A 27,090-nucleotide genomic window follows, 5' to 3' on the forward strand; every position below is an offset into this window, starting at 1 on the left:
AGGCTGGTGGAGTAGGACTGATGTCATGGAGAAGCTGCCAGGGAAATGGAGCATCTCAAGCCACTTTTGGTTAAGCAGCAGGTGTAGACCCCCAGGAGCAGGGAGCTGCACCTTCTCTCATGTCCAAGAGGTGCACAAGAGCCTGCTTGAGCACAGGTGTGATGACTTTCCCCAGGTGTAGTCCCCCCAGGAGCAGGGAGCTGCACCTTCTCTCATGTCCAAGAGGTGAGCAGGAGCCTGCTTGAGCACAGATGTGATGACTTTTCCCAGGTGTAGTCCCCAGGAGCAGGGAGCTGGATCTTCTCTAGGTGCTCCCCAGCCCAGGAACACAAGAGCTTGCTTGAGCCCAGATGTGCCACCAGCTATCCGGTCAGACAGTGGGGTACAGGGGAGCTTGAGCTCAGTGGATTCTGAAGTCCCTTTCAATCTTTAATCCTTTCCAATATTCAGTTTATCGTCACAAATAGGAAACCCCATTTTCCATGAGTCTCTTCTCCCATGCTCCCATCCCATCAGTGACCACATGGGGTTAAAAAGAGGCTCCTTTTGTTTGCTTTGCTGTTTTTTCCTCTTGGAACTGTTCATCCCTGCCCCTAACAGTCCGTACTGCTGCTCCATATTGTTGGAATGACATTGCTAGTACAGTTCCAGCCAAAGGGCTTATCCCGTGGCGGCAGAGCCAGATGGGCTGTGTTTGCATTCAGAATTTAAAGCTCCGGGAAAATCCTTGTTTCATCAGGCTAGGCCACAGAGATCGCGTGGCCGGGCTCCAGTCTTTGGGGTTCAGCTGATTCCCAACAGATGTGGGCGGGGGGAGAAACTTGGAGCTTCTGTCTTTGCTGCTCTGGTGCATTTTCCTTCTTTCCAGGTCGTCTCTAGCGATCTGTCTTGGAGTATAAGATGAGGGGGAGAGGAGCATGAGAGGCCCCAAATTCATTTCTGTGTTCTTTGACATAAATCACAGCTTGAAAAAATAGATATTTGTCTCCATTGGTTTGATCCAGCGAGATTTCCGCTGTGTTTTTGCCTCGATGACCTCAACTGCAGGAGGAGATGCCATGTCGTAGAGTGACAGTCCCACTAAACCATAATATGCATTTCCTCTTAGATTTTTACCTTTTTTTGAATAGAAAAAACTGCTCTTGTTTCACATTTAGGATCCCAAGGACCTAGATTCCACTCCCTCTTTGTGTGACCTTGGGCAAGTGACCTCAGTTAACTTCTGTCAGAGACCATTAGTGTTTCTTCCCCTGGTTCCCTGCCCTGTTTGCCCAGCTGCTAGTGCCTTTCTTCCAGAGATGTCCTTTTAGTTCCCTTGGGGGTACCATGGATATTTCTATTGTGGTAACCCTTTCTCTTGTTAAACTCGAAGTCTGGGACTATTGATGCTTTCTCTTTGTCTCCCTGCTCCTCAGTTGATTTATTTAAAATCTTGATTGATTTTCTCATTCTTAGTTTCCCCTTTTGTAAAGCAGAGATGGTGATAGAACTTGAACTGTCAGTATGGCAGACTCGCTGGGAAAAGCAAATAGAATTTCCCATCTAAGTTTCTGACAAAGATCAGATAATGGACAGATAATCGGGACCCATAACAGCTGAAGAGGGCAGAGAATCTGCCAAGAGAATCTTTGACCTTATTTCCTGCCATTTTGGGGAGATGATGTAGAGTAGGGTAGAAGCCGGAGTCAGAACACTGGGGTTCGGGCTCCTCTTTCCTCCCTTTCCAGTGACTTGGGTGCTCTGAGCTAGGATCAGCCACCATGAGCATTGCCCCTAATGATGCTTTCGGGGTCTGGGCCCCAGTGAAGAGACCTTTGGGTAAACTGTAGAGAGCTCTGTAAGCTGTGAAGATCTTTACAGAAATGTGATCTTCTGGCACCATTTCTCGGAAAATTAATGAGCTGCTGGGACAGAAATTTGTCAGAATATTTACCTCTGAGGTTTAACTAAACGTAGTTTGTCTAACCTTGTCCAAGGCCGTGATTTCCCATCAAACCAAGGTGTCGCTTCCTTTCTACAAGAGATAATGATATGTCCTCAGTCTTTTCTTCCCTCAGCTGGAAAGGCCTTGTTCCTTTGATTTCTATTTCTCTTCGAGGCTTTATTCACAATTTCTCTTTGAACACTTTCAAATTTTACGACGAAACTCCTCAGGAATGGATGGAGTGATTTTGATGGGATGGACCAGTTCTACCAGAGAAATGGATACGCTTCTTCTTGCCAGGTCCCCTCAGCTGAGCCCTCCTCTTTCCCTTCCGCTACATCCAAGCAATTACCAGGGGCCATTGATTTGGCCACTGCAGCTTGTCTCATGCCAAGAATCCTCCTCCTTTCTATTCCTCATGCACTGCTCTAGATCAGCCCCTTTTTGCCTCCCACCCACACCATTAAAACAGACTTGACTCTTAATTGTTCTCAATGTGTTTAGTCCATCCATGTGCCAAAATCATCTTCCAATCATGAGAACTGAGCATATGACGAAACCTCAGGCTCTTCCCTTATCCTTTTGTTTATGATTCCTTTCCCTGAGTTATTTCACACGGTTCACCTTTATGGTCTCCATTTTGTACAAAACTGATCAGCTGGCTCTTCCCTGTCTTCAACACGCTGAGTCCCTCACCAGGCATTCATGTAGGCGATGCTCCTTCCTAACAAGACTGGTTTCAGTTGATACCTCCTCCAGGAAGCCTTTTCAGATTATCCTCACATTTAATTTATTATCCAATTAGTCAGTGAATTATTCTCACCAACGATCAGCTCTCCTATCCATGTGTACAGGAATCCTTTAGCAGTACTCACTGGTGCCATTTTTTACTCCTTGAACTAGGTAGAGGTCAGTGCTACATTTCTATATTTATATCTATATATTTCTTTGTCTATCTGATTATACATATCTATCTTTCTATGTATCTATGTATTTATGTATCTATATGTTTTTATCTATGTATTTATCCATCCATCCATTCATCCAAACTTCCATCCATCCATCCACCCACGCATCATCCACCCATCCTTACTCCATCTACCTATCCACTCACTCACACATCCATCCATCTATCCATTCATCCTTCCATCCATCCATCCATTCTTCCATCCATCCTTACCCGGTCCACCTACCCACTCACTCACACATCCACCCACCCACCCACCCATCCGTCCATATTTAAACGCTGCTTAGCTTGGAGAGATGAGTTTTCCACTTCCGTGACTGGGTATATGAAGTAGCTTTTGTAACCAACTGTGCGGTGCATGCCTAAGGTCATATTAAAGAAACTGAGCTCTGTAACATCTCCGGGGGCGCATCTCCTACTCACGCTTTGGAAAACCTCCCCCAAGTTGTCTCCAGCCTCTGAGTGAAAAGTCCTTTGCGTTTCTCACTGGAGGATTTACACACCCGGGTTATTTGCAATTTACATTTTTCTAAAATTGTCTCAAGAAGAGTGACCGTGTTCAGACAACTTGATTGAGATAAATGCTTTTTCTTCCTTTCCCCTTCATTTGATCTCATGGGCTCTTAGCCAGAGTGACTCGCCTCGGTGGAAGGACCCCAGTCAGTGGGCCTGCTTTGTAATGTCGGCTCTGCTCCTACCCGTTGGGGTTAACTTAGGCGAGCCGGTTCCTTTGCCCAGTGAGCCCCAGTTTCCTGATTGGTTCCTCCGACCTATAAGGTTCACCCCTTAACTTCCTGCAGCCCAGGCCCACAGGCTCTCCGCCAGGTTAACATGCTCTCTTGTGCTCCAGGTGGGTAGAGGGTCACAGGTGATGGTGACTGGGGTGACTGAGCCTGAGAAAGGAAGGAAAGAAGGAGATCCAGGCTGCCTTTGACAGTGGAATAAAGAATGTCCCAGAGGGCCCTGAATCATCAAGCGAAGGTTAAGCTGTGGTTCGTGCTTTGTTTCAGGAGACATTTTTGTGCAGTCTCCTTTGAAGACTCTTCCCTTTTGATCCAAATAAAAAGGCCTTCGAGGCAGGGACTATTTATCCAGTTAATACCTTGGGCCAGGTCCTAGTTCTGCTCCAGGGCCCATGGCTCGGAACTCGCTCCTCCAGCTCCAATGCCAATGGAGGCAGCCAGGGGGAGGAGGGCCCCAGCCCTTCACTGGGCTCACCAGCCGAGTTCAAATCCTGCCTTAGTTGTTAGATTATATATATGAGATGTGATCACGTATATGATCTGATTAAAATGGATCACGGCTGAAGGCAGCCCCAAATGACTCTTAAGATTTGAGTCTGGGGGACGAATAATGGTGGTATTGATGGAATGATCCCTGAGCAGGAGAGATGGGCTAGGGGGATCGGGACCATGTTGGGTTTTGGGTTTCCATGCAGAATCTCCAGGTGGTCATGGAATTGGCAGTTGGAGCTGTAGGATTGGAGATCAAGAGAGACTTGGGTCCGGAGATGGAATCATGGTGGAGGGAAAGAGTCTATCTGGAGAGAAAAAATGAGGACCAAGGATGGAGCTTTGAAGAAGATCACAGAAAAGAAGGAGGACAGAAAACAGGAGACTGAGGCAGAAGAACCATTGGGAAAGTTCAGTGCCATACAGGCCAGGGAAAGAAGGAAGTTAAAGGGGACACCGGAAAGTCAAGGGTGATGAATGAGAAACAGGTCAAGTTGAATAACCAGCATTTTTGTCCAAAAAATTCATTGATAAATACACCATACAGAGCAGGCTAGTTTTGGAGTAGAGGAGCAGCATTAAAACCCCAGGTTTCTACTTATTCCTGTGACTCTGGAGAGTGGAAATAATCAGTCTTTTGAAAACACAGTTTCCTCATTTGTAAGATGAAGCCCTTGGACAAGATGGCATCTGAGCTTGATTTCGGCTCAAGATCTGTGATGGATTGCCAAATGCTGCTGTTTCATTATTTTCAGTTATATCATCATTACCAACTCACCATTACTAAGCATTTACTCTGCCCTGGACACTTGGGGACACAGACAGAATTACCAGAGTCCCTGCTCTAGGGGCTAGTGGTCAGTTAGTGGTCAGTATGTGCGTGGACAAGTATATACAGAAAATATGCCCACCTTTCCTAATATACAAAAAGCTTGAGGAAGGGCTGGAGCATTCTGGGAGGTGGGGCTGGAGCTGATAACGAGGAGTGGAGCTGACAAAGATGGGAATCCAAGGCGTCCGAGGAATGGTCCTGGTGCAAATTTCCATGGAAATGCCCCGAGATGGGGAGCTGCCCTGGTGGCTGGGTGCCAGGAAATGCAAGAAGGCCGGCCTGACTGAGGAGACTGGCGAGAGCCGGAAGAGGGGGCTTCAAAGCCAAGTCTGAGTCCATCTTTCCAAGGTGACAAACGATGGTGAGGATAATCCCAGAGGCCTCCACTCAGTGAGCCCTGACCGCTGGTTGGGTCTGCCTGTGGAGCTGATGCCCCAGCAGCTTCTGCCCAGCTTTCCAACCCCAAGCATAGACTGTCCTGGGACCAGCCTCTCCGACGGGAGAGAGGCTGAACAAAGGGGGCTGGGAGAGCAATGGCCGGTTTTTCCTTCCTGTTCTGGAGAAGTGGGTATCATCTTCCTTGCTGGACCCGATGCCTGCCCGGAGCCCGAAACAGTGATGTGAGAGTGGGTCTCAGTGAGATCACTTAAGCATCTGGTTTCCTTCGGGGTTGCCATGATGTTCTTGGGGTTCTCTTTATTATGTCCTTGGGAGCCCCCGGTTTCTGTAGCATTTTAGGAACGTGGTTCAGACAATCGCTGAATTCCATCCTTCAGGCTGCAGTGTCAGCGGGGATCATCTGTCCAAACTCTAGAGTGTCTGCCAAGGGATGTGCCAGCTGTTGTCTGATCACCTCAGAGGAAGGTCAGCCCGTCCCCCACAGCTCCTGGGCCAGACTGACTGACTCTAGTTGGACCCTCGTCTGAGGCACATGAGAACAGGGACTGTATCCCGGTCTTCATGGCTCCTGGGCCAGACTGACTAACTGTAGTTCCAGTCTGAGGCACATGAGAACAGAACAGAGACTGTATCCTGAGTCTTCATGGCTCCTGACCAGACTGACTAGTCCCTGTTCTGGAACCCAGTCTGAGATACATGAGAACAGGGACTGTATCTTCCCTGAGTCTTTATGGCTCCTTGACTAGCATGGGTCCCAAGCCCATCCCCATCCTTTTTCTCCTCAATATTCTAGTTGGGCTTTACCCTTCCTGCAGGAGGATGCTCCAAGCTGCTGCAGTACCTGCCCCAGAGTATGCCAGCAGGGAGGAGGGGCAGGGCACTGCTTATCAGTTGGGAGCATCCTATTATCTGCGGTGATACCATTTTATGGGAGTCTTTTGAAGTCACATGAGCTTTTATAAGAAGGTAGAGAATGGAAGTTATCCATGAGAATGCTCACTGTTCTTTCCAAATGGGAACCTCTGACCTTATCAATCAATCAACCAACATTGATAAGGCACCTAGTGTCTGTCAGCAGTTACCTTTGGCGCTAGGAACAAGGCAACAGACTTAATTTGAGTTGGTGCCTTCATTGTGCTGACCTCCAATGGTTTAAAGACCTTATTTTGTTTTCTTTCTTTCTTTCTTTCTTTCTTTCTTTCTTTCTTTCTTTCTTTCTTTCTTTCTTTCTTTCTTTCTTTCTTTCTCTCTCTCTCTCTCTTTCTTTCTCTCTCACTCTTTCTTTCTTTTTCTCTTTCTTTTTTTCTTTCTTTCATTTTCTTTTCTTTTCTTTTCTTTTTTTTTTTGCTGAGACAATTGGGGTTCAGAGACTTGCCCAAGATCACACAAAGACCTCAGTTTAGAGTTGTGATTGTTATCCCTGTATGAGCAGGACAGCCGAAGACACCCAAAGGATGTGAAACAACAGAGCGGGGAATGAGCCCCTTGACCTCTTGACCACAGTCCATCGGGGGTCTCGTGTGCCCCCTCGGCCACAGCTGCTGTCATGTGCTAACATCCCTACCATCCCACTCCTTTGTGCTCATCTGGAGAGTGCTCCGTTTTCAGCTGATAGAAGACAAATTTTATACAGTTCATTAGGTGTGGATACATGTTTTGCTCAGTGCTGGATTTGTGTCTTAAGGATTTCTGGTTGAAACTGGTCAAACTGGCAGATAGCCACTGTGTTTCCTTGACGAGTCCATATTCTGGCCTTTTCCAGGCTTTGGTCCCCTAGGACCGGCATGCCCAAGTTAATAATCATTATCTCCAGTGGTTATAATTTCTATAGTGGAGATATCCCTGATTAAAGGGATTTCATTTATTCCAATTCTGAGTTCTGTGGTGGCAATATGAAGCCCATATTTAACTCTTAAGAACAATTTGACATTTATTTTTTAAATGAATTCCATTTATTTTCTCATGAAATTAAATATTTAATGACCACCAACCGTTCGAAATCGGCTATATCGTTTTAGTTTTGCCACAAGCCTGAAAATGCTGCCAATCCACCCAGACTAGACTAGCCCAGAGTTTCTGCCCCTTGCCTTGGCTTTGTCCTCATGTATTGAATGATGGAGCCAGGCAGATAGCCTGATACGCAAATTTCAGTTTACTCTCGAGTTGATCTCAGAATTAATATGCTGCCAAAGCTCTTAACCAGCTCCGAAGGCCGAAAATCAGAAATCCGATGCTTCCCACCCCAGGGAGAAGAGAGAGCTTTGGATTCAGTGGGGCAAGTCATTTTCAAAGGGACTTCTATGGCTGGTTTTCTCCTTCCTTTCGGGGTAGTGAGTGACTGACTGCCTTTTGAAATCATTCTTTTCTCTGACCAGAACAATAGAGACTGAGCCATGGAGTATTTTCTGCCCTTTCTGACCCAGAAGGAGTCCTATTTTATATTCATTTTCCGGGATAATTCATAGTAAATGCCTAAGAGCAGTACACAAACTATTAGACAAAAGGCTCATTTCTCCCACATCAATTCCTGTTGTTAACGAACTTAATATGCACAAGTGATGGTAATTTAAGCAGGAATGGAAAGGGCATTTCCTCTAAGAGCTAATCAGGGAATGACAAAGACCGCCGAGCTTTTATTCCAAGTGGGCTTTGGACATGATCGAATTGGCACAATTTCTGCATACAAATGCAATTACCTCTCCTCACAATAAGACTTCATTAGGCTGAAGTATTTGAGTTCTTGTCTCCGTCTCCATCGGGCGCTATCCGAAACTGCTTCTCCCTCTGCATTATCATCTCTTGAGCTGGCTAGAGAAAGGCGGATTTGACTGCAGAGGATCTGGGATTTGGGATTTTTCTCTCTTTAACTGGGGAAATAGGTTGTGGTGCTTGGATGTGGGATGGGAGGGAATACATCCTTTCCCTTCCCATTGGCCCTGCTTTTCTACGGGTGTGCTGTCTACTTATGTAATACAGGTGGAAGCCTCGGACCTTCAGCTTTCATCAATTGGGGTGAAGTTCCCCCCAGGGTGGGCTTTGTCGCTCTCTGAATGTGTAAACGTGGACTAGAAGAGATAGACAAAAAAATCTCTGATCTGTGGGCCAGACTCCCAAGAATATTTGCAAAATAATCTTAAGGAGAGTCTGATTTTTCTTGTGGGAGGGGAAGGGGCCACGCAGGAGTGGGGACCTTTCCACATGGGTCCCACCATTGGCCCAAACTCCCTGGAATCTACTCCCTAATAGCTTCCCAGTACCCTCCTTTGTCCAGTCCCCCATCAAGCTTGCTTCTTCTGAGTCACAGGAATACAATTAATTATGAATGGAGTTTGGTTGTTGCTGAGGATACACAGACACAAATAACATGTTTCTTGCCTTTGAATAGTTTGCTGCTTCCTACTAAAGTAGAAGAAATTCTTCAGCATCCTCTGGGTCTCCCAAAAATAAAAGTAAACTACCCTTTTTATTTTGAAGGCTGGTTAAAAACCTGGCCACAATATTTCATATGAAGCCAGATCTGACCTACCAAATAATAGGCCATATAGCCCAAGATGAAGTCTTTGTAAAAGCATTTTTTTTTTTTTTTTTGCAATTACATTGACTCCTTAATAAATTATTTTGGAACTTTTTTTAACCCATGATCATTGAATTAGCAACAGTCACCTGTAGTGTTTTCATAGAAATGGGTCGAGTTGAATATACCTCATTATGCTTCATTAGTATCTTTGGAAACGTCCTCCACAGGAAACAAAGAAATAAGGGACCAACCTGTGTTTTTCCTTGTTTTCTTTTAAAATAAACCGGGACAAAAGGTGCCTCATCAGCAGTGTGACTCATCAGATGAGTCTTACAAGGAAAAGAGCAAGAAAGGTGGGGGGCAAAAGTGTTGGGCCTCCCATGTGCAAAAATCCTATTAGTAATAGAGCCTTGAAATATTTTCTGAACTAATTAGAGCCTGTTTTGACAGCTGTGTAGATGGTAAGCTGAGGGGAAATGGGGGAGGAAATTTCACCCGGAAAAAACTTAAGCTTCAATCTTTCCATCTTCTTTCATGCTGGGATGGTCTTTAATTAGAATTTAACAACCAAACCTACTATCGCTGAGGAATACCATTTGGAGAATAAAGGGAAAAAATCCTCTCGACTGTTCCAAATTCCTGTTCTTGTTTTCCCCCCAGGGTCACCTTGTGGTTGGCTAGTTTTCAACCCCCTAATGCTGAGAGCTGTTTTGTCCAGCTGCCTTTCAATCCTTTCCCTATAAGGAGAAATGAAGTGACTTCATTGGAAATGCCTTCAGTCACGTTAAGGTTTAAGTAACCTTTTTTAAACCTCAGTTTTCCTGTCTGGAAAAGAAGGAGCTTGACCCAGTGACTCAACAATCCCTCCTAGTCCTAAATATGAGTGTTTCGATTTGTACGAATGCTTTGGATTTTCCATTTCATTTTTTTTTCCTTCATAGCCGTAAATCCAGGAATTAGAAAATGGTGGAGGTCTTGGTAATCATGAATTCCATCCCTTATTTAAACATTTTACTGAATTCAAGGCCAAACAGAGATTTGAAAGCCTGGATGTAGGCCTCAAGTTTTGGAGGATCTGAAGTTCCAATCATTGTAACTCAACTCTATTCAATTCAAAAGTCAGTTGGGACCCAAATGGCACAGATGAGATTTTGAGGGATCTCAGATTTCATCTGCTTTTGGAAGAGAGAGCCGGGGCCCAGAGAGATCTGTTCTTAGAGAGTTGGTAGGGCTGAGATTTGTGCCTGGGTCTGTCTCTTGTGGGCCCTGATCCTCCGTTGTGTAATTATGCTTTCATTCAGACATATTTCACACTGTTTGTGAGAAAGGGTACCAAGCGTTATAAGGCTGCACTCGGCTAAATGTGGAGAATAATGCACTTTTTCCTAGCTCATGCACATTCTAATTTCATGAAAACCACGCTCTGAATGCTCCTTTGGGAAGGTCATTCTGTTGCAAATGAAAAAATGGTGGCCCCCAAATCAGGATGGATCTGGTCAAGTTCCCTGCATACACTATTCATGACTGAGTCCCCTGACGTCGGGCTTTCTGGCCACCAAACACGGCAGAGGAATTGCAGGAAGTGGAATGGGTCTGTTAGAATGCTCTGGGCTCTTCAGCTTTAAGGGGAAATGTGGCCATTGAGAATTTGCACATTTCCGCCTTTATGTGGCCCATCTGATGATGTGGTCTAGCAGGTACAGATGCAGTTGGGAAGAGGGATGGGGGTGAATTAGGGGGTGGTCCATGACTGGGAGAGAATGTGTACTCAAATATGGCCTCCAGAGGATTCGGGATTCATGAGGCATTTCACTACTGGTTTCACTGAGCCTGTGTCCCCCCATCCCTCCTCCCCTTCTGCATTTCACTTCCCAGAAAAGCAAATCTAGAGTTTCTTAAGTTGTTGGTACTTTTCAAAGTCTGTACAGGGATAGTAACTTTACCTCCTCCAATCTGGTCGCTTGAGATGACTGACCATTTTCTTGGCAGTTCTATAGTTGATAAATAGTTGGAGGGGAAAATATATCTTGGCCAAGTAGTTCTTGACAGAGGTGGTTTCTTTAAGAGATTTCTGTCACAGAATATTTTATTCCTTAACTTTTCTCCATCTTGCTTGTGTATTCGGACAGAATGGCCAAATTATCGGGTACTTATAAGTACTTTAAAGTAAAGTACCTTATAAGTACTTTAAAAGACTGTGCTCCAAACTCAGCATCTCTTGCCAAGTATGACCCTTGAAGGTTGATATGGAGTGGGGAAAAGGAGCCAGCAAACTTTGGGGTTTAAATAATCACCCCATTGATTAGGACTGGAGTTACTTTATATTAATATTATTATCATATCATATCATATTGTATCATATCATATAATGTAATATATATTATTATAATATAATATAATATTATTATCATATAATGTTATATTAGGGTTACTTTATATTATATTTTATATTAAGAGCAGTGTTTTAGAAAATTGACATCACAGTAACAAAGACCATGGTTCTCCAAACCAGCTGACTCCTTGGAATTATCTCTCATCAAAGTTGGCTCTGGGCTTGATCCTGCAGTCACATGATGTGTGGGGCATCATTGCGCATCCCAATGGTTTCCTAGAGGAACTTCCCTCCCTTTGCCTCCAGCTTCCCACCTTGCAATCTTGTCATTCTAATCTGGGAGGAAGTTGGACTTTCTTCAGTAAAAATCTTGCTTATATGACTATAATAAAACAAACAACAAGCTACCCATGAAGTCCCTAAAAGATGCCTCCTTGGGATTATTTACCAAGAGCAAATGGGGAGGGCAGTTGCAAAAGATTAAGAGAAACAACATTGGCAGCAGGCCCGAAGCCCTGTTCTTGACCCTTTCCCTTAGCTCTTCCAGGGTAACTCAATCTGCTTAGGTTATGGCACTTTTGCTCAGGGGATAGAAGATAAAATCAGAGTCATTGGGAGGTCCTTTGGTGACCATAATAATCCCACTCTTGCCTAAGCAAGAATCCTGTCTACTTAACAAGTTGTCCTGCAGCCTCTACTCCTGGGAGGAAGAGTCCCTCCCTCCTGAGGGGATCTGTTCCATCTGTGGGGGAGGCAGAACAGTGGCCCCGTGCACTTGATCTGCCCATTTTTATCAGTTTCCTACATGTTTCCTGGGAAACCGGCCTCGTCAGCTGTGACAGAAAGCCGGAATCAGGGGATCACAAACTTGGTGCCGAGGTCGCCCCATCCAGGCCGGCCCCTATTTTCTCAGAAAACAAAAATGGGGCCTGGCAAAGTTAAGTACCTTGTCCTTGTATGTGGCAGGCCCGGGACTCGAGCCCAGCTTCTGTGCCCTCACATCCACTGATGGCTCACGGTCCCCGTTACTGTGCCACCCGAATTAACCTGAGTTTGTCGAGCCGAGCCCGCCACTGTCTCCCTGGCTGGCTCTGGTGCAGCGCTAGCTACACGGCCAATATGGAACTTGGTTAATCTGATTATTGTCATCATTTCTGTTGCCTTCTCCATCTGCAGCTGTGCCAGATGGTCCTTTGACCCAGCTCAAGGTCAAATCTGACTGGAACACGAGCGCTGAACTCCTAAAACCTCCCTTTTTGCACCGGCTGCCTAAGAGTTTCAGAGAAGAGCGGTCTCGGGCCGCACTGGGCGACGGAATTTCGGGATCAGTTTTCTTGCTAAGAGATGGCACAGTCGCACACTAGCAGTCGCACACTCACATTCATACTCACACTGACACACATACACACTGACACACAGACACACTCACACACACACTCACACACACATACACACTCACACATACATGCACTCACACACACTATCACACACACATACACTCACTCAAACTCACACACTCAGTCACACTCACACATACATACACACACACTCACATGCTCTCACATACATGTACACACACATAAACACACTCACACACATACATACACTCACACACACTATCACACACACATACACTCACATACATATACACTCACACACACACTCACACACACACACATGTACATATGTTATGGTTGAACACCGTTCACCACCCCAAGTGAGTATACAGACCATGGGTACCTAAGTTCCTTGAGGGCCCCCATGGTTTCCTAGCCCTGGACACGGCGCTTGGGGCTTAGCTGGAGAGAGCATAGAGTCTCCACATGGATTTGAGCCCGAGTCTCCGGTGCCTCCCGTGCTCAGCACCCACTCAGCCCTTCAGTGAGCCCCGAGGTGTTTCCAAACCCTCTGATGGGCGTTAGGTCCTTGTCGGGCAGGGGGGCTGTGTTGGTGGACGCCAGGCCTTTGCAGGCCTTCTCAGCGCCTGCCTGACCCACCATAAACTCCTTCCAGAGAATGGCTCTTGGACATTCAGATGGACTTAAAGGGGACCAGCCATTCCCGGCTCAGGGAGCCCCCACCTTCAGACTGCCGGAGCAGCTCCTCCCACGACCGTCCCCCCGGGCTCCCAGGCTGCTGGCAGCCCATCCCCTCCCAGTGTGATGGTCTCGCGGCCGCCAGGGCGGGGGCTCCTGCTCGCGGCGTCGCTGACTCACCTGTAGATGATGCAGGCGCTGTTCCTGCACGTGGCACAGTTTGCCGTGTCCTGGCCAGTCCTGTAGGAAAGCCTGCCAAGAGGAGAGGACCGAGGGTTAGTGGGCCCCCTTACGGGAAACTGAACCCTCCCCTCGCCCCCCACTTCCCTCCTCCCCACAACCGAGCGTCATTGCCGTTCATGGTAATGAAAACTGATTAACGTTGGCTTTTCCATTCGACTGATTATGTGTTTATTGTACTTAGATGTAATGTGTGCAGCGAGGAAAATATTTAAATTAAATTTCGTGTGGGAACAGAAGCTGTTGGTTGAGCTAAATCATCTCCCTCACTTCTCATCAGCAGTGGGCTTCGCTTTGCGTCCCGGCAGTTTATATTTATCATGTTCCAAGTTTGATGGGGAAAAAAAATAATCCTTGGACATGGTGATGCTTTGGTCTGGACTGATCTCTTGACCTTTTGACTGGTTTAGTTTAGAGCATTTTGAGATTGTAGAGTAAGACCTGACAGAGCCCAGGCCCTTTCCTGTACAAAACAGACCCCAAAACCAAAACTGAGGGCGGGGAGGGAGGAGGGGCTTCGTGGCTGTACTGGGTGCTGGTAGGATTGGGCTCCACCACCCCCATGGCTCCCGGGCCTTGCAGTGGGGCTCCCGGGCCTTGCAGTGGGGCTCCCGGGCCTTGAAGTGGGGATCTTAGGGCCTTGCAGTGGGATCTTGGGGCCTTGCAGTGGGGATGTTGGGGCTCCCTGGCCTTGCAGCGGAGATCTTGGGGCTCCCAGGCCTTGAAACAGGGATCTTAGGGCCTTGCAGCGGGGATCTTGAGGCTCCCAGGCCTTGCAGCAGGGATCTTGGGGCTCCCTGGCCTTGCAGCAGGGATCTTGGGGCTCCCGGGCCTTGAAACAGGGATCTTAGGGCCTTGCGGCGGGGATCTTGGGGCTCCCGGGCCTTGCAGCATGGCTCTTGGACTCCTGTTTTTTTACGGTGGATGCTTTGAGATGATTTCACTCAGCTGTACTCTGCCACGAGGGCTTTGCAGGACAGTTATTTTTGATGGCTATTGGACAATCAATTTACATGAATATAAATGAAGAGCTTTTTGGCTCAGTTTCTTGAAGACATCTGGGTCGCCCTGAAAATCTGTCAGGCTCCCCTTGAGAAAACGCTGTCGAGATGACTCCCGGTGCTTCCCCGTCCGCCGGGACGCCTTTCCTCTGTGTTCTTTGTGAAGGACCTATGGTACCGTTTCCGCATTTTCCCCTTGCACCCAGAGACGAGCACAACTGCTCGACGGGTTCAGGGCTCCCTGAACGAGCACAACAGTCGACGGGACTGACTCGAACCCGAGCCGGGCTTGTTTCTGTCAGTGGTCCCTCGTGCTGGGGCCAGGAGGAGAGATACAGAGGAGTGGTCAGCATCTGCCGTGGATCTTCTTGGCGCTCTGACCGGAAACATGTCTGTCCCACGGATTACGTAATTCAGATGGAAAACCGCTTTTGTTTCTCCATGGTTGTTTTCTGCTCCCCAGATATTGACTGTCAAAGTCAAGCCTTGACCTTTGAGCCTTGACCTTTGGGGTCTTAGGCGCGTCACACGGCATCCCCAAGAGTGGATCCAGGCAGGAACTTTCCCTCAGTCTTCCTTCAACCCCGGTCTGAGCTCTGCCTTAGCACCCATGCCTTGGGGGAACCCTGGCTTTTTCCGAAAGCTCTTCCAGAAGAGCACAGTTCCTGCCGGATTTCACCATGAAGCCTCGGGGGAGCACCAGCTGGAGCTGGACCCCCTACTGAGGACCCTGACTGAGCCCCTTGGATGGGCCGCAGCCCCTTGGAAAGCACCCTCCCCATTGTCTCCTCTGTGTCCCAGAGAAGGAGCCGACTTCCTTGGGGACTTTCATGGGTGGCTCTGGCCGGGTCATTTCATCCCTCTTGTCATCTGGAGAACCTGTGGTGCATTGTGGGGCCTGCCAGGCCATGTTCATGACCACCCTTTGGCCTGCTTCTAGATGGTGGATCCGCCAGGGGCAGGGCAGCGTTAGCAGTTCACCACGTCCAACCCCTACGATAACGAAGGTCTTTAAAAGGCAGCTCCCAGATCTGCGACTGTTTCTAAGGCTGGAAGCCAGCCAGGGGATGGTATTTTAGCAGTCTGGCCCCGATAATTTTCTAAAAGCCTTGCTAGCATATGGCTTAGAGCATTGCTACAGATGCCCTCGGGAAAGAGAATATCTTTAAGAAATGGTATATTTTTCTCTCCAAAATGTGACACATTTCTAGAATTTTAAAACTCGTTCTCTCCGGGGATTTGACATCCTGGGGTTCTCTCAAGTCTTGTGCTGACTCCAGGGCAAAACAACCAATGGGGGATGGGAAATATCATTAAATGCATCAAATAAAACTGAAGTTATTCTTGGTATCTTCATTCATCCCTGCCCAAGATCACAGACTAATTTTATCTCTTTGTTCCAACAGAGTATAAATATAAAATGAAAGTCATAAATTGGGAAAATCATCAGGCTCCATGTTTTCCCAACGAGGTACCTCCCTTGGGCCCTAAACTTAAGTTTCCCATCTCATGGTTGCCGTGGGTGGATACGGAAAGTTGGGTAGCTCACTCGCCTGTAGGATTTCACCTACATTGGAGTTGTCGAGCTCGTGTAGGGTGGTCAACATTTTGTCATCTTATTGTTGGCTAATCTTCTGGAAACCATCGAAGTTTGTCTCATACCTGGGCTTTGTTCCACGAGACAGAGCCCTGATTGGGTGTGAGGAAAGACTGGGTTTTTGATCCTGAATATGACCCCTAAGATCTGGATCATTAACCCTTTTTGTATCTCAGTCTTTCTATTTCTAAAATCACACCTTAATAATGCCACCAACCTGATAATAGCAGCTGACATTTCTATTTAAGTTTATCAAATCCTTTGTATATATGGACTTTTTTAAGGTCAGAACAACAGTAAGATGGGATAATGTCTGTAATATGCTTTCCAGTCCTTAGAGCTTTCATCAATATTAACTGTTACCTTTGGGTTTTTGATAGAATATAAGTCTCTTGTAGGATTGGGTTTGTCTTAGTTGGCTCAGCACCTACAATGCATACAGTAGGTGCTTAATAAATACTTGTTCATTAACACAGCACTACCATTAGCATTAAGAGTATCAACTTTATTTCCCCAGAATTGTTTGGTTTCCCTTTTGTCTGCCATATCATCCTTCATCTTATTTAGGAGCCCATTTTTCACTCTTTCTCCACCCTCCCTGCCCTATTTTCTTTTATTGCTTTTTTTTTTTTTTTCCTTACACGAAATATGGAAAATCTTGATTAGTAAGGATGCTAGGCTCTGAGAAGAGAAAGCTATCTAGCAGGATCCACACAAGTAAATGTTACAGAATTTTCATTGCTCACTTATTTCACTTCTTACTCTTCATGACCTCCTTGGGGTTTTCTTGGCAAAGATACTGGAGTGGTTTGCCATTTTCTCTCCTACTATATTTTACAGATGAGGAAACTGAGGCAGATAGGGACAGGTGACTTGCCCAGGGTCACACATTCTGGCTTCGAGCCCAATGCTCCTGGCTGTCCCTATGTTAGAGAATTCCTGAGTGTCAGAGCCAGAAGGGACCTTTAGGCATCTAGTCAGTTCTGTCCTGAACCTTCTACCATGTCCTGGACAAGTGGCCCCCCAGCTGCAGCTGAAGGTGGCCAGGAAGTCTCTGATTCCCCCAGCTACAGCTAAAGGTGTCTAGGAAGTCTCTGGCTCACCGTGATTCTGTGGTGAATCCAGGAAGATCATACATTTGAAGCACTGAGTCAACCTCCAAGTTCCAGATAAATGCCAGTTGGGCCTGAAGTCCCTTTAAAGTCAGCATTTGTAATCAGGCACTTCCCTGGAAGCTCCGGCGGATCCCAAAGCTTGGGTCAGATGGAGCCCCTGGCTGCTAACAAGTAGAGTCTCGTTACCTCCATGTTTACCTCATTATTGTTGAAAAAACCTGCCGCCAAAGCGCTTGCCTTTCTCATAATTTTTCTTCTGTTTCTCAAAGGGTCGGCTGTGCTTAAATGCACTCAGTAGAAGAGGCCTCCTGTTGGAAAATCTTAGAAATCAAAGGAGGGCCTTCGAGCCACGGTGTTTCCTACTGCCCTGATTTTAGAGATGAAGAAACTGGAACCCAGCGAGGTTCGGCACTTTCTGCCCGGTCTCACTGCCAGGGAGTCTCGAGGTCCGGCCTCGAACCTCGGGCTTTTTGCCATACCCAGGGCTTTCTGGGTTAAGATACCTGATAGTTACACACCAAAGGTGTAATCTGTGCCTGAAAACCATTCTTACAATGCAGATCAAAGTGAGACGCCATCTCACACTTAGCAGTTTGGCTCAGAGAACCAAATGCAGGGAGAAATTCAATGCTGGCATGTCAGGGGGTGAAAAGGAGGCACATGAAGTCATTGTGGTTGAGGGCAGAAGCTACTTCTCAGGTCCAGAAAGCAACTTCAGATTCTGCAAATCAAGGGGCTGGGAAGCTCCTGCTTACTTAGCCTTTGACCTGAGGCCCCCACATCCAGCCTCTCTCTAGATTTGTCTATTTTCATCTCTATGTCTATCTGTATCTAAATATCTGCACATAGACATGTACCTACAGACATACATCTAGGTCTAAATCCACACATATCTAGTCCATGCAAAATCAAAGAAAGTAGAATATGGAATCCATGAGTGAAGGAAGAGAATCGAAAAGATTTGGTTCAATTTCGAGAGCCAAAGAACATGAGCCTTCCCTAAAGCAGAACGCTTTCAGAAACACGGCCGTAGGATCGTTGGCCACGGTGGCGGCAGGTGCCGGAGCAGCCCACCTGGCTCATCCCTTTCCCTCCTGGCTTGGATCCTCATGGCCATCCTTGTTTTAGTGATGACTCTGGTTTTCTCACTTTACTCACGAGTGACAGGCTCCATAATTCAGTAAAATGTGACCGTTCCACAATCAGTCCCTTCTGCAGATGGCAGGGTGTTTTGGGGGGAACAGACTCGGAAGAGCCAAGACCCTGTTCTCAGTTGTCCCATGTACTAAGATTTGGAATAAAAACTGACTCACAGGATACTAGATTTATATCTGGGAGAATAATTGGAAGTCATGGAGTTCAACCTCCCAAAGTAAAGAAACTAAGGCCCTGATTTCAGAGTAATAAGCATTTAAATAGGCACTTAAGTTCTGGGCATCCAGATCTTCCAGGCTCCAAACTCAGTATTCTATTCACTATCCATTTGAATTAGAGGAAAAAATAAGGGGTTTCTGAAGACAGGGAAGAAAAAAACCATGTTTTATGCATATTGCCATTGTCCAGGGCACTTTGCAAAAGGTTTCTTCCTAATTTTTTTCAAAAAAAAAGTTTTATCCTTATTGATAACTTTTACATTCTCCTGAGGTATGGATAAATCCTTTCCTTCCTTCTTTCATTTCCCCTTTTTCTCTCCTTTCCTTCTTTCCCGTTCACCCGACTTCCTCTTCCACAGAACACAGAGTATGTGGACAAGTGACCAGGAACGGCACGTGAAGGGCCACAAATACTGGGTTGGGCAGTTGGTAGAAACTCTCCCCAGGATCTCCTCGTCTCTATTTACTGGACACCCGTGACCTGGCCACGTTTGGGACCGTTAGACTTTTGGACGTTGTGTCTCATTTTCTTGATATTATCTCACTTCCCATGGTTTCATTTACACATCCTGACTGAGTCAGAGGATCTTGGAACAAATTTCTGAAAGTTGGGCGGAGGCTGCCCCTGATTAACCATCGACTCAGACAAGCATCTGTCTGCCTAAGGAAATCTGAAATTTACTGGCTCCTGATTCACACATTTGGGGACTTTTTGGTGGGGAGGGTTCATAAGCTTCTCTATATAGGATCTGGAGGGATCTCAGTGTTCATTTAGTCAACTCTGCATTATTTTGCTGCCAAATAAATTAAGGCTCAGAAAGGTTGACTCGAGTCATGTAGGTAGAAAGTTGCAGAAGAAGCCTTTGGCTCCAAAGTTAGTGCCTTTTCCACTGTTGCAGGGATACTAAGTCATTCCTATTTCTTGGATTTGGGTCCAAACTAGACTTAAGGTGAATTGTATTAAAAGCCCAGCTGGAGATTCTGGAGTCAGGCTGGGGAATCCAGGTCCTGTCAGGCATTGTTTTTCCGGGTAAAGGGCCAGTGGGAAGTGCTAAGTAAGGATTGTTCAAAGGGCATTCAATGAGCTTCCCTTTCTAACTTCTTTTGGGAATCCAACAACTGGGAAATGAAAGTTTCCTTCCACCTCCTACCCAGTAATACTTCATTCACAGGTCCCAGGGCGGTCCTTGAGATGTGATTGCCAATCTGTGTTATGGATTAAATACCCTTTTGGGCCTTTGCCTCGGACCATAAGGAATGCTCATAACAATGTTTCTCTAGGAAAGTCCATTCCGCATCCCACAGAATGGATTCATAAATGAATAATGGCTTGTACTTCCTCGGCACTTAGAGACTTACAAACGACCATTCTCCCAACTAGTCCGCGAGATTGTTATTGTAATTGTTAGTACCGACATTTTGTAGGAAATTAGGCTTACAAGAATCGACGTGACTGCCCCACCGTCGCCCAGCTCATAGGTTTCTCCTCTGGGAATCACGGCCATCCACTTTGGTATCGCCTTTACAGAAGACTACAAATGTTTCATGTCCATTATTGTAGTTTCCACCATGGATCTAAGAACCATTGGGTCGCACTGCTGGGGGCTTCTGATCCTCCTTGTATTTGGGTTGGTTGGAAAGAGACTTGTTTGCTTATGCTAAAAAAAAAAGCTTCCTGCCCATATGAAGGATGGCGCTTCATCATTTCAGACTCTTCTGTTATTCTAATACTTTAACCTATGCTGTGAGTCAGCAGGGATCTTCCCCTTCATGATCCAGTTCAGAAAACTGAGTCTCCGAGAGGTGTCATAGTCACAGGAAGTCAGATTTGCCCCTCCTTCTCTCCTGTCTACAGATCCACGCAACCTCCCTTACTCACTGGTCGGCCGGGGGCTCCCCCTTCTACCTCTGATTTCGCCTGGACCTAGTCTTCTAGCCCAGCCGTTTGTGCCCCAGTAGTTACAGTTAGCCTCTTCATGAATGGAACCTGTTCTTAGCCGATCATGAAGATGCTGCAGTGACACATCCCTTTTTCACTACTCTCTAAGACACTGTTGACAAATTAACTTTTATGCTTCCAAAAGCCCTCCAAAAGTGTTGCAGCTATAACTTTGCGCAGCCTCTGGCTATTAGGGAGGCTTTAATTGTCTGGATTTTTATTACCCAGAGTAAAAATCCAACCTGAAAATAACAGTTGTTGCGCCAACTGCCCGTGCTGCTAGTTTAAGAAATTAAAATTGATGAACCGCTTTCATACCAATTCCAAAGCAGGTACATGGACCATGGCCTGTTTCCCTCATTTTCTTTCCCCTTCTCCCCGTATTTCCCTCTCTACTTCCTCTCATCACCCCTTCTTGTCCTTCTCGGTTTCCTTTGTGTCTTCCTCCTTTTCCAAAGGAAAATAAGATGGTAGAAAAATAGGTGGATGTCTTCAATTTTTGGCCTGTGTTCGTCTGCTGCCAGATTGTCGAAGTTCTGGAGATCCAGGTCTCTGGTTTTCATTGCACTTTAACAATTTTCTTCTAACTTGCAGAAGGGACTCAGTTTCAAAAAGGATGTCGGCGATGAACGCCGTATTTCCCTTTCATTGAAGGTAGTCGGAGCAGATTTTCACAAGGTACTGAATTGATTCACTTGTTTTCTTGGAAGAGAAACAAATCTTCATCTGGGTTTTATTAAAAATTGATACCAATGGAAATCTGATAGGTCAGCATTACCAAGGCAAATACAATTATATATGTAAATTGATTCAATTAGATTATAACCTGCTGATGACACGCCTCTGACTAGCAGGGGGTTTTATGTTTGGCACCTACAATTTTTTGTTTTCTGAGCATTGTGGATGGTAAATAACTATTGAAACTTTTCATCTTTTATTTATAATTTTCTTTGATGTATTTTTAAGAGAAGCTCAAGTAACTAGATTCTCAACCCAAATTGTTTTTTCATGGAAACTGGGGTTCTTTTTGTTTTATTCATTCCAGATCTTGGCTGATGTTTGTTTACCCATAAGTACTATAGAATTCTTTCTTCTCAATTTTCCAGTCTTAGAGTTGGTCTTCTTTTGGACTTTGGAAAACAGAGGTAATTCGTGGGGTTCAATTTTGAGGTCTCTGAAGTTGTATGATATTCAATACCCCCATTCCATTTGCCTCTGATACTTGGACACATCAGGTCTATTTGATTAAAAGCATCTGTATAGAGAAGGCAAAGCTTCTTAGAGGAAGTTCCCTTCAGGGACTATCCTTTTAAAATCTGCCCTCTGAAGTTCATTGGTTGTTCATTTCTTTATAGCCTGTCAATGAAAATTGCTCACTCAAAATCTCAGCTTCTGTTAATTAACTAATTAGTTTAATCAGTCATGACATTTTCATACTTTAGTAGGTATTGGAGAAAAGATGAAAAATATAAACAATGAATGTCAGCATATTAGAGCTTATTCTGATAGCGGCCCTGAGTTTTTCTGCTTTTTTGCTCCCTATGTGACTTGGGGAAGATTTTGATTCCTTCTTTGGACCTCAGCTTTTTTCTTTGTAAAATGACACTCTTGGATATGCTCTCTTTAATGTCATTTTGAGGTCCTCTCAAGGTCTCAAATAGATGACACCAGACACAGAAAAACCTCCACAAATTCTTAGTGGTTGGATGATTGATGGCACTCACCAAATTCCATTATGAAGCTCAAATGAGCCCTGGAAAAGGGTCACCTGAGTGAGCATAGTTCAGGGCTTTGCTCAAGGTTGCTATAGCTGATTAAGGCAGAGCTGGTCCCCAGGGGCCAATTCACTGCTCCTTTTCCCGGAAGGGGCAGCCCAGATGGACATCCTCTCTGAGACCCCTTCAGCCCCACATGCTGCTCTCCATGGCTCATGGTTTCGGTGCCAGTTGGTAGCCCCCATCAGCAGAGAACCTGATGCTTCTAGGGGCACGTGGGTGACATCCTCCCCAAAGATCCAGAATTAATCTCCTTTCCAGTTGGGTTTGCCCAACCTCAGGCTCATAAGATCAAGAGCTCCCATGATCGTGTGAGCTCCTGTAGGCCACAGCCCAGCCTTTGTCCCTGCCTGTATTTCCAGAGCTTAGCATAGAGCCTGGCACCTAGTGGGTGCTTAATAAATGTCCATTGATGGATTGATTGATTTGATCTGAAGGCCCCTCAGAACACAAGAAATCACACAGTTTGAGAGCAGTGGAGAAGCACTTGCCCTTGAAAACTGTTGGATATCTTTTACTGTCATCTTCAGCAAGTAGAAAGTTTTCTCCAAGAGTCTATAAACCATGCTCCTGAAAGTTTGTAAACCTGTGTAGACTGGCTGGGTGTTGGTCTTTTTATCCCCTTAACCTGAAGACCCAACTTCTCACAATATAAAATAATAGGAATTCAAAAACATGGATTCCATGCATTGTTCGTCGTACCCTGATTCTTTGCCATAGGAAAATAAAAAAGGACGTCTGGGGCTTTGGAGGAGTGAGTATTTTCCTCATTTTGACTCCCAAAGCTTTCACAGAATTGGAAAGTATTTTCACATTCTACAGAGGAAGGTGATTTCAAAGACCTTTCCAAGGGTGTGAGTTATAGGGAATGGGGAAGCTGGTGCTACATGTTAGGGAGCATCTCCTTCTAGCCCTCTACCTCCGCTCCACTACCCCTGAAATGTCCACAAAGACCAAAACAAGTTGCCCTTGACTTCTTAGGGCTTATGTTCCATAAGGAGATGCAAGAGCTATATAGATTAGAATTTTCTCCTAACTTGCCGAAGGGACAGTTTGCTCACTCCTGGGTAGATTGGAAGCTGAGGACTCTTAAGAGGAAGAGAGAGAGAGTAGGAGTTCTGCTATTGCATAGGAGAGATCTTGCTGAGGAGATAGAAAAAGGAGGGGAGAAAATAAGTTCTAGAAAAGAAATATTTTGGGAAATAATTCTGTTACAAAATGCTGATGATGAATTATTGGAATTTGGATTTCAGACGATTGTCTTAGATATTCTCATGTATAAAAAGGGAGAAAAATAGCTGCTACTTTACAGTTGAAACTGAAAAGCATGGGCTTGAAGGGAAAATAGCCTATTAAGGAAAAAAGAAATCGCAGCTGTGCTGCTTGTACCTGATGGGGAAATAAGGGACTCTTGAAATGTCAAGAAGAACAAAACGTGAACACCATAGACAGGGAAGGACACAATGTTCCCTGCCATAGTTGAATAGAGGGATGTGACACTTAGGAGAATTTAAAAAGTAATGAGTAAATGAGCTTGACCTTATGTCTTCTGGAGGATGAGATGGGAAACCTGAAGGTTTGTTCCTCTAACTTCTTTCTCTTTCCTACTTTCAGAGTTTATATGCTTTTTTTCTTGTCTCTTTCATATTATTTCTTGTCTGTTATTCCCTAGATTTTCTTTGTTCACTTTAAGCACCCAAAATGTTTGTGTGTGTGTGTGTGTGTGTGTGTGTGTGTGTGAGAGAGAGAGAGAGAGAGAGATAACACTCAGATGTGACTTTTTTGTAGAAAAAAAATTCTTATGCAAAAGATAAAATAGATAAATCTAATTCCATCAGATAGAAAGGCTTTAGCACAAGCAAAATCAATGCAACTAAGAAAAGAGAAGCTATCTAATTTTTAAAAATATTTGATTTGCACCTGATATTCAGTGCTTATTGGGAACTGATGTAAAGATATCAGAACAAGTCCCCTCCCCTGATGGATTAGTGGAAAGGGAAATGAACTTATTCAAAAAACTGCAAATCCATAATCCTCTCAGAAGGAGAATGGTAGTTTGAAAGAAGCAAATAGAGAGCTGATTTAAGTGAAAATTTCCTAATGGTTAGTATTTCCCAAAGTGAGTTAGAATGATTCAATAAAAAAGTCAGTGACCACTTGCCATATTTATTTCATTATTAAGTACATTACCATTTGATTTTAATTTAGTTTCTGAGGTCCCTGATGACTCTTAAATTCTGAGATCCCAACCTGTTTAAATGCTGGCTCTCCTACTGCACTTCTTGAGGACAAAGACCATCACATTTTTGCATTTGTATTTCCTTTACCTACCTAGCTCAGTGCTTGACACATGGATAGATACTTGATGGATGTTAACTGATAAAGAGCCAGAACTAGAAGAGAAGGAGTCTGGATGTTCAATTGTCACTCAATTCATTTAGACAGTGTTTAGCTACAGAAGACCAATTGGCAGAGATCTCAAATCAGTAAGATTCTGTTTTTGTTGTTTATCCTCATGTCACCTCTGCTGGAATGGATTGAATTTCTACGAAAAAATCTTTCAAGTTCCATGGGCAAGATAAAGAAGAACACTCTGAAGGATCAGTCAAAATGTCTTTGAGAGACTTTCAAAATGGCTCCAATCTTCCCCCCTTACATTTGGGACATTTCCTCAGCAAACCAGGTGCAAGACATTGGTCTTAAGTTAGGTTGTAGATTTGGGTAACAGACATACCTATGATCAATCATTCTAAAGTGTTCATGACCGAGCTCAGATCAATCCACTCAAAAAGTCCAATTTGTTCTACTTTTTCAGGGGGAAATATACATTAAAGTAGAGCTTTGGTCCCCTAAACATACTTGCTGCTGCTGAGAATTTTCTCTTGTAGATTTTTAGCTTTTATCCAATAAGGTAGCTTCCAATGAGATATTAGCTTCAAAAGGATAATAATAATAATAATATGAAAGAGATGATAAGATAATGATTGTAATGATGATAACTGGTATTCATATATCATGTTAAAATTTGCAAAGTGATTTATATAGATTAATTTGATCTGCTCCTCCATAGGGCAACTGCTATTATATCTCTTTTTATATCTCTATATCTATTATATCTCTAATAAGACTATGAGGGCTGGGACTCTTTTTTTTTTTTTTGACCTTTATCTCTCTGTTAATTGATACAGTACCTGACATATCAAAGTAAACAATTAATACATCTCTGTTGAAATGAATAAATTTTGCAAATAAGGAAGTGATTGCTCAGAAACATTAAGTCAAATCAGCAAGCCTTTACTCAGTGTTCCATGGTTCCATGCTAATCATTGGGGATACACAGACAGATAGAAGTTCGTTGGAAGCTTACGTTCCACAGTATAATCAGTTTAACTCTAGAGGTAAATCTGGAAGTCATTTTTATTTTCTGGATGAGGAAACTTCATTCTCTGGGACAAAGTGATTTAACCAGGGTCATACGACAAGGACATGTCAGACTTGGGCCTTGAACTTGGGTCTCATCTTGGGTCGGCTCTGCTATGTTTAGGGCTTTTTCTCACTTATTTTAAAACATCAGGACATTGATAGTGTAAATTCCATTATGTACTGAAACAATTCAGTGAATAGAAGACTAGGCCCAGATTCAGGAAGATGAGAATTCAAATTCAGCTTCAGACACTTAAACTTCACCTTTGTCTTTCTCAGTTTTTTCTTATTATTTTATTGAGATGATTTATAGCATCATCATCACTGGGTTTCTCACCAGTTTCTCCAGTGACAATTGGCTCTAAATTATTTATATATGTTAAGTAGTATGAAGGAATGAAAAAGTAGATATTAATTTCTATGCTTCTGACTCTCAGGATAACCTCAGATTCCCACAGCAGCCAGTCCAGAACGTGGCTGGTGAGCTAGCGCCCTCTTCAATGCCAAAAGATCTTTTGTGTTTTTGTTTTTTCATAAAGGTTAGAGCACAATTAATATGCTGTTGGGATTCCCTTTTGAAGCCAAGAGGGAGAGGGGCCAATGAGCACCCACCCTTCCTCCTGTCTAATAAATCAGGCTGGACCCCAGGGAGCTTCCCGCCCGGACCAAACTTCCTAAGTGTGAGACTCTTCTCCTAAGCAAGAGTCCCTTCATCTTCTTCATTGGGATTTCCTTCAAAGGGTTTCAGACCTTCAGCTCCACTAAACACCTGTTAGCCTTAAAGGGCCCCATTTTCAAGGACAATTATCCTGTCCCTGAAGCCAGCTAATGGGCTGTCCCAGAAGGACTCATTTCCCTCACCCCCTATAGTTAACAGATACCATTGTCTTCCATTGGGCGACCTGGACCCTCGAACACTATTCAATGATAGAGTTTCATGTCGGTGAGGGGGGAAAGGGAGAGTTTTTAGGAATTACACAAATACCTAGTTAAGAGGCCTTTAGGAAAGAAATTAATGGGGTAATGAACAAGGAAATTAAAAGTGATTAACAAAGGAAACAGGGGGTATGGTGGAAAGGATCCTGAGCTTGGAGTAAGGAGAAACCTGCTTATGGTTACTGTCTAGTACTTCCTCATGCGGAAAATGAGGGTAATAATACAAGTTGTACCCAGGCCGTGGGTTGGTTTTGAGAGAATGTTGTGTGTATTTGTGTGTATGTGTGAGAATGTATGTTTGTGTGTGAGAATGTGTGTGAGTGTGTGTATGAGAATGTGTATTTGTATATGTGAGTGTGTGTGAGAATTTGTGTGTATTTGTGTGTGTATGTGTTATGTTATGTTGTGTGTATGTATGTGAGTATATATGTGAGAATTTGTGTATGTGTGAG

The 27,090-nt window shown here is 44.7% G+C and overlaps 2 protein-coding genes across 3 annotated transcripts in view; one reads left to right on the plus strand and one right to left on the minus strand.

The window, feature by feature from the left end:
- The window catches only part of DOCK1 (dedicator of cytokinesis 1), a 445,579-nt gene that overhangs the window by 160,169 nt on the left and 258,320 nt on the right, over positions 1–27,090 (plus strand).
- INSYN2A (inhibitory synaptic factor 2A) overlaps positions 1–27,090 on the minus strand; it is a 62,037-nt gene that overhangs the window by 1,545 nt on the left and 33,402 nt on the right. For both annotated transcript variants that reach the window (XM_031957022.1, XM_031957021.1), the window contains one exon: positions 13,420–13,491. In XM_031957022.1, the coding sequence (XP_031812882.1) occupies positions 13,420–13,491 (72 nt within the window). The remainder of the gene's footprint in view (positions 1–13,419; positions 13,492–27,090) is intronic.

The sequence above is a fragment of the Sarcophilus harrisii genome, chromosome 2, assembly GCF_902635505.1.
Source record: "Sarcophilus harrisii chromosome 2, mSarHar1.11, whole genome shotgun sequence".
NCBI lineage: Eukaryota > Metazoa > Chordata > Mammalia > Dasyuromorphia > Dasyuridae > Sarcophilus > Sarcophilus harrisii.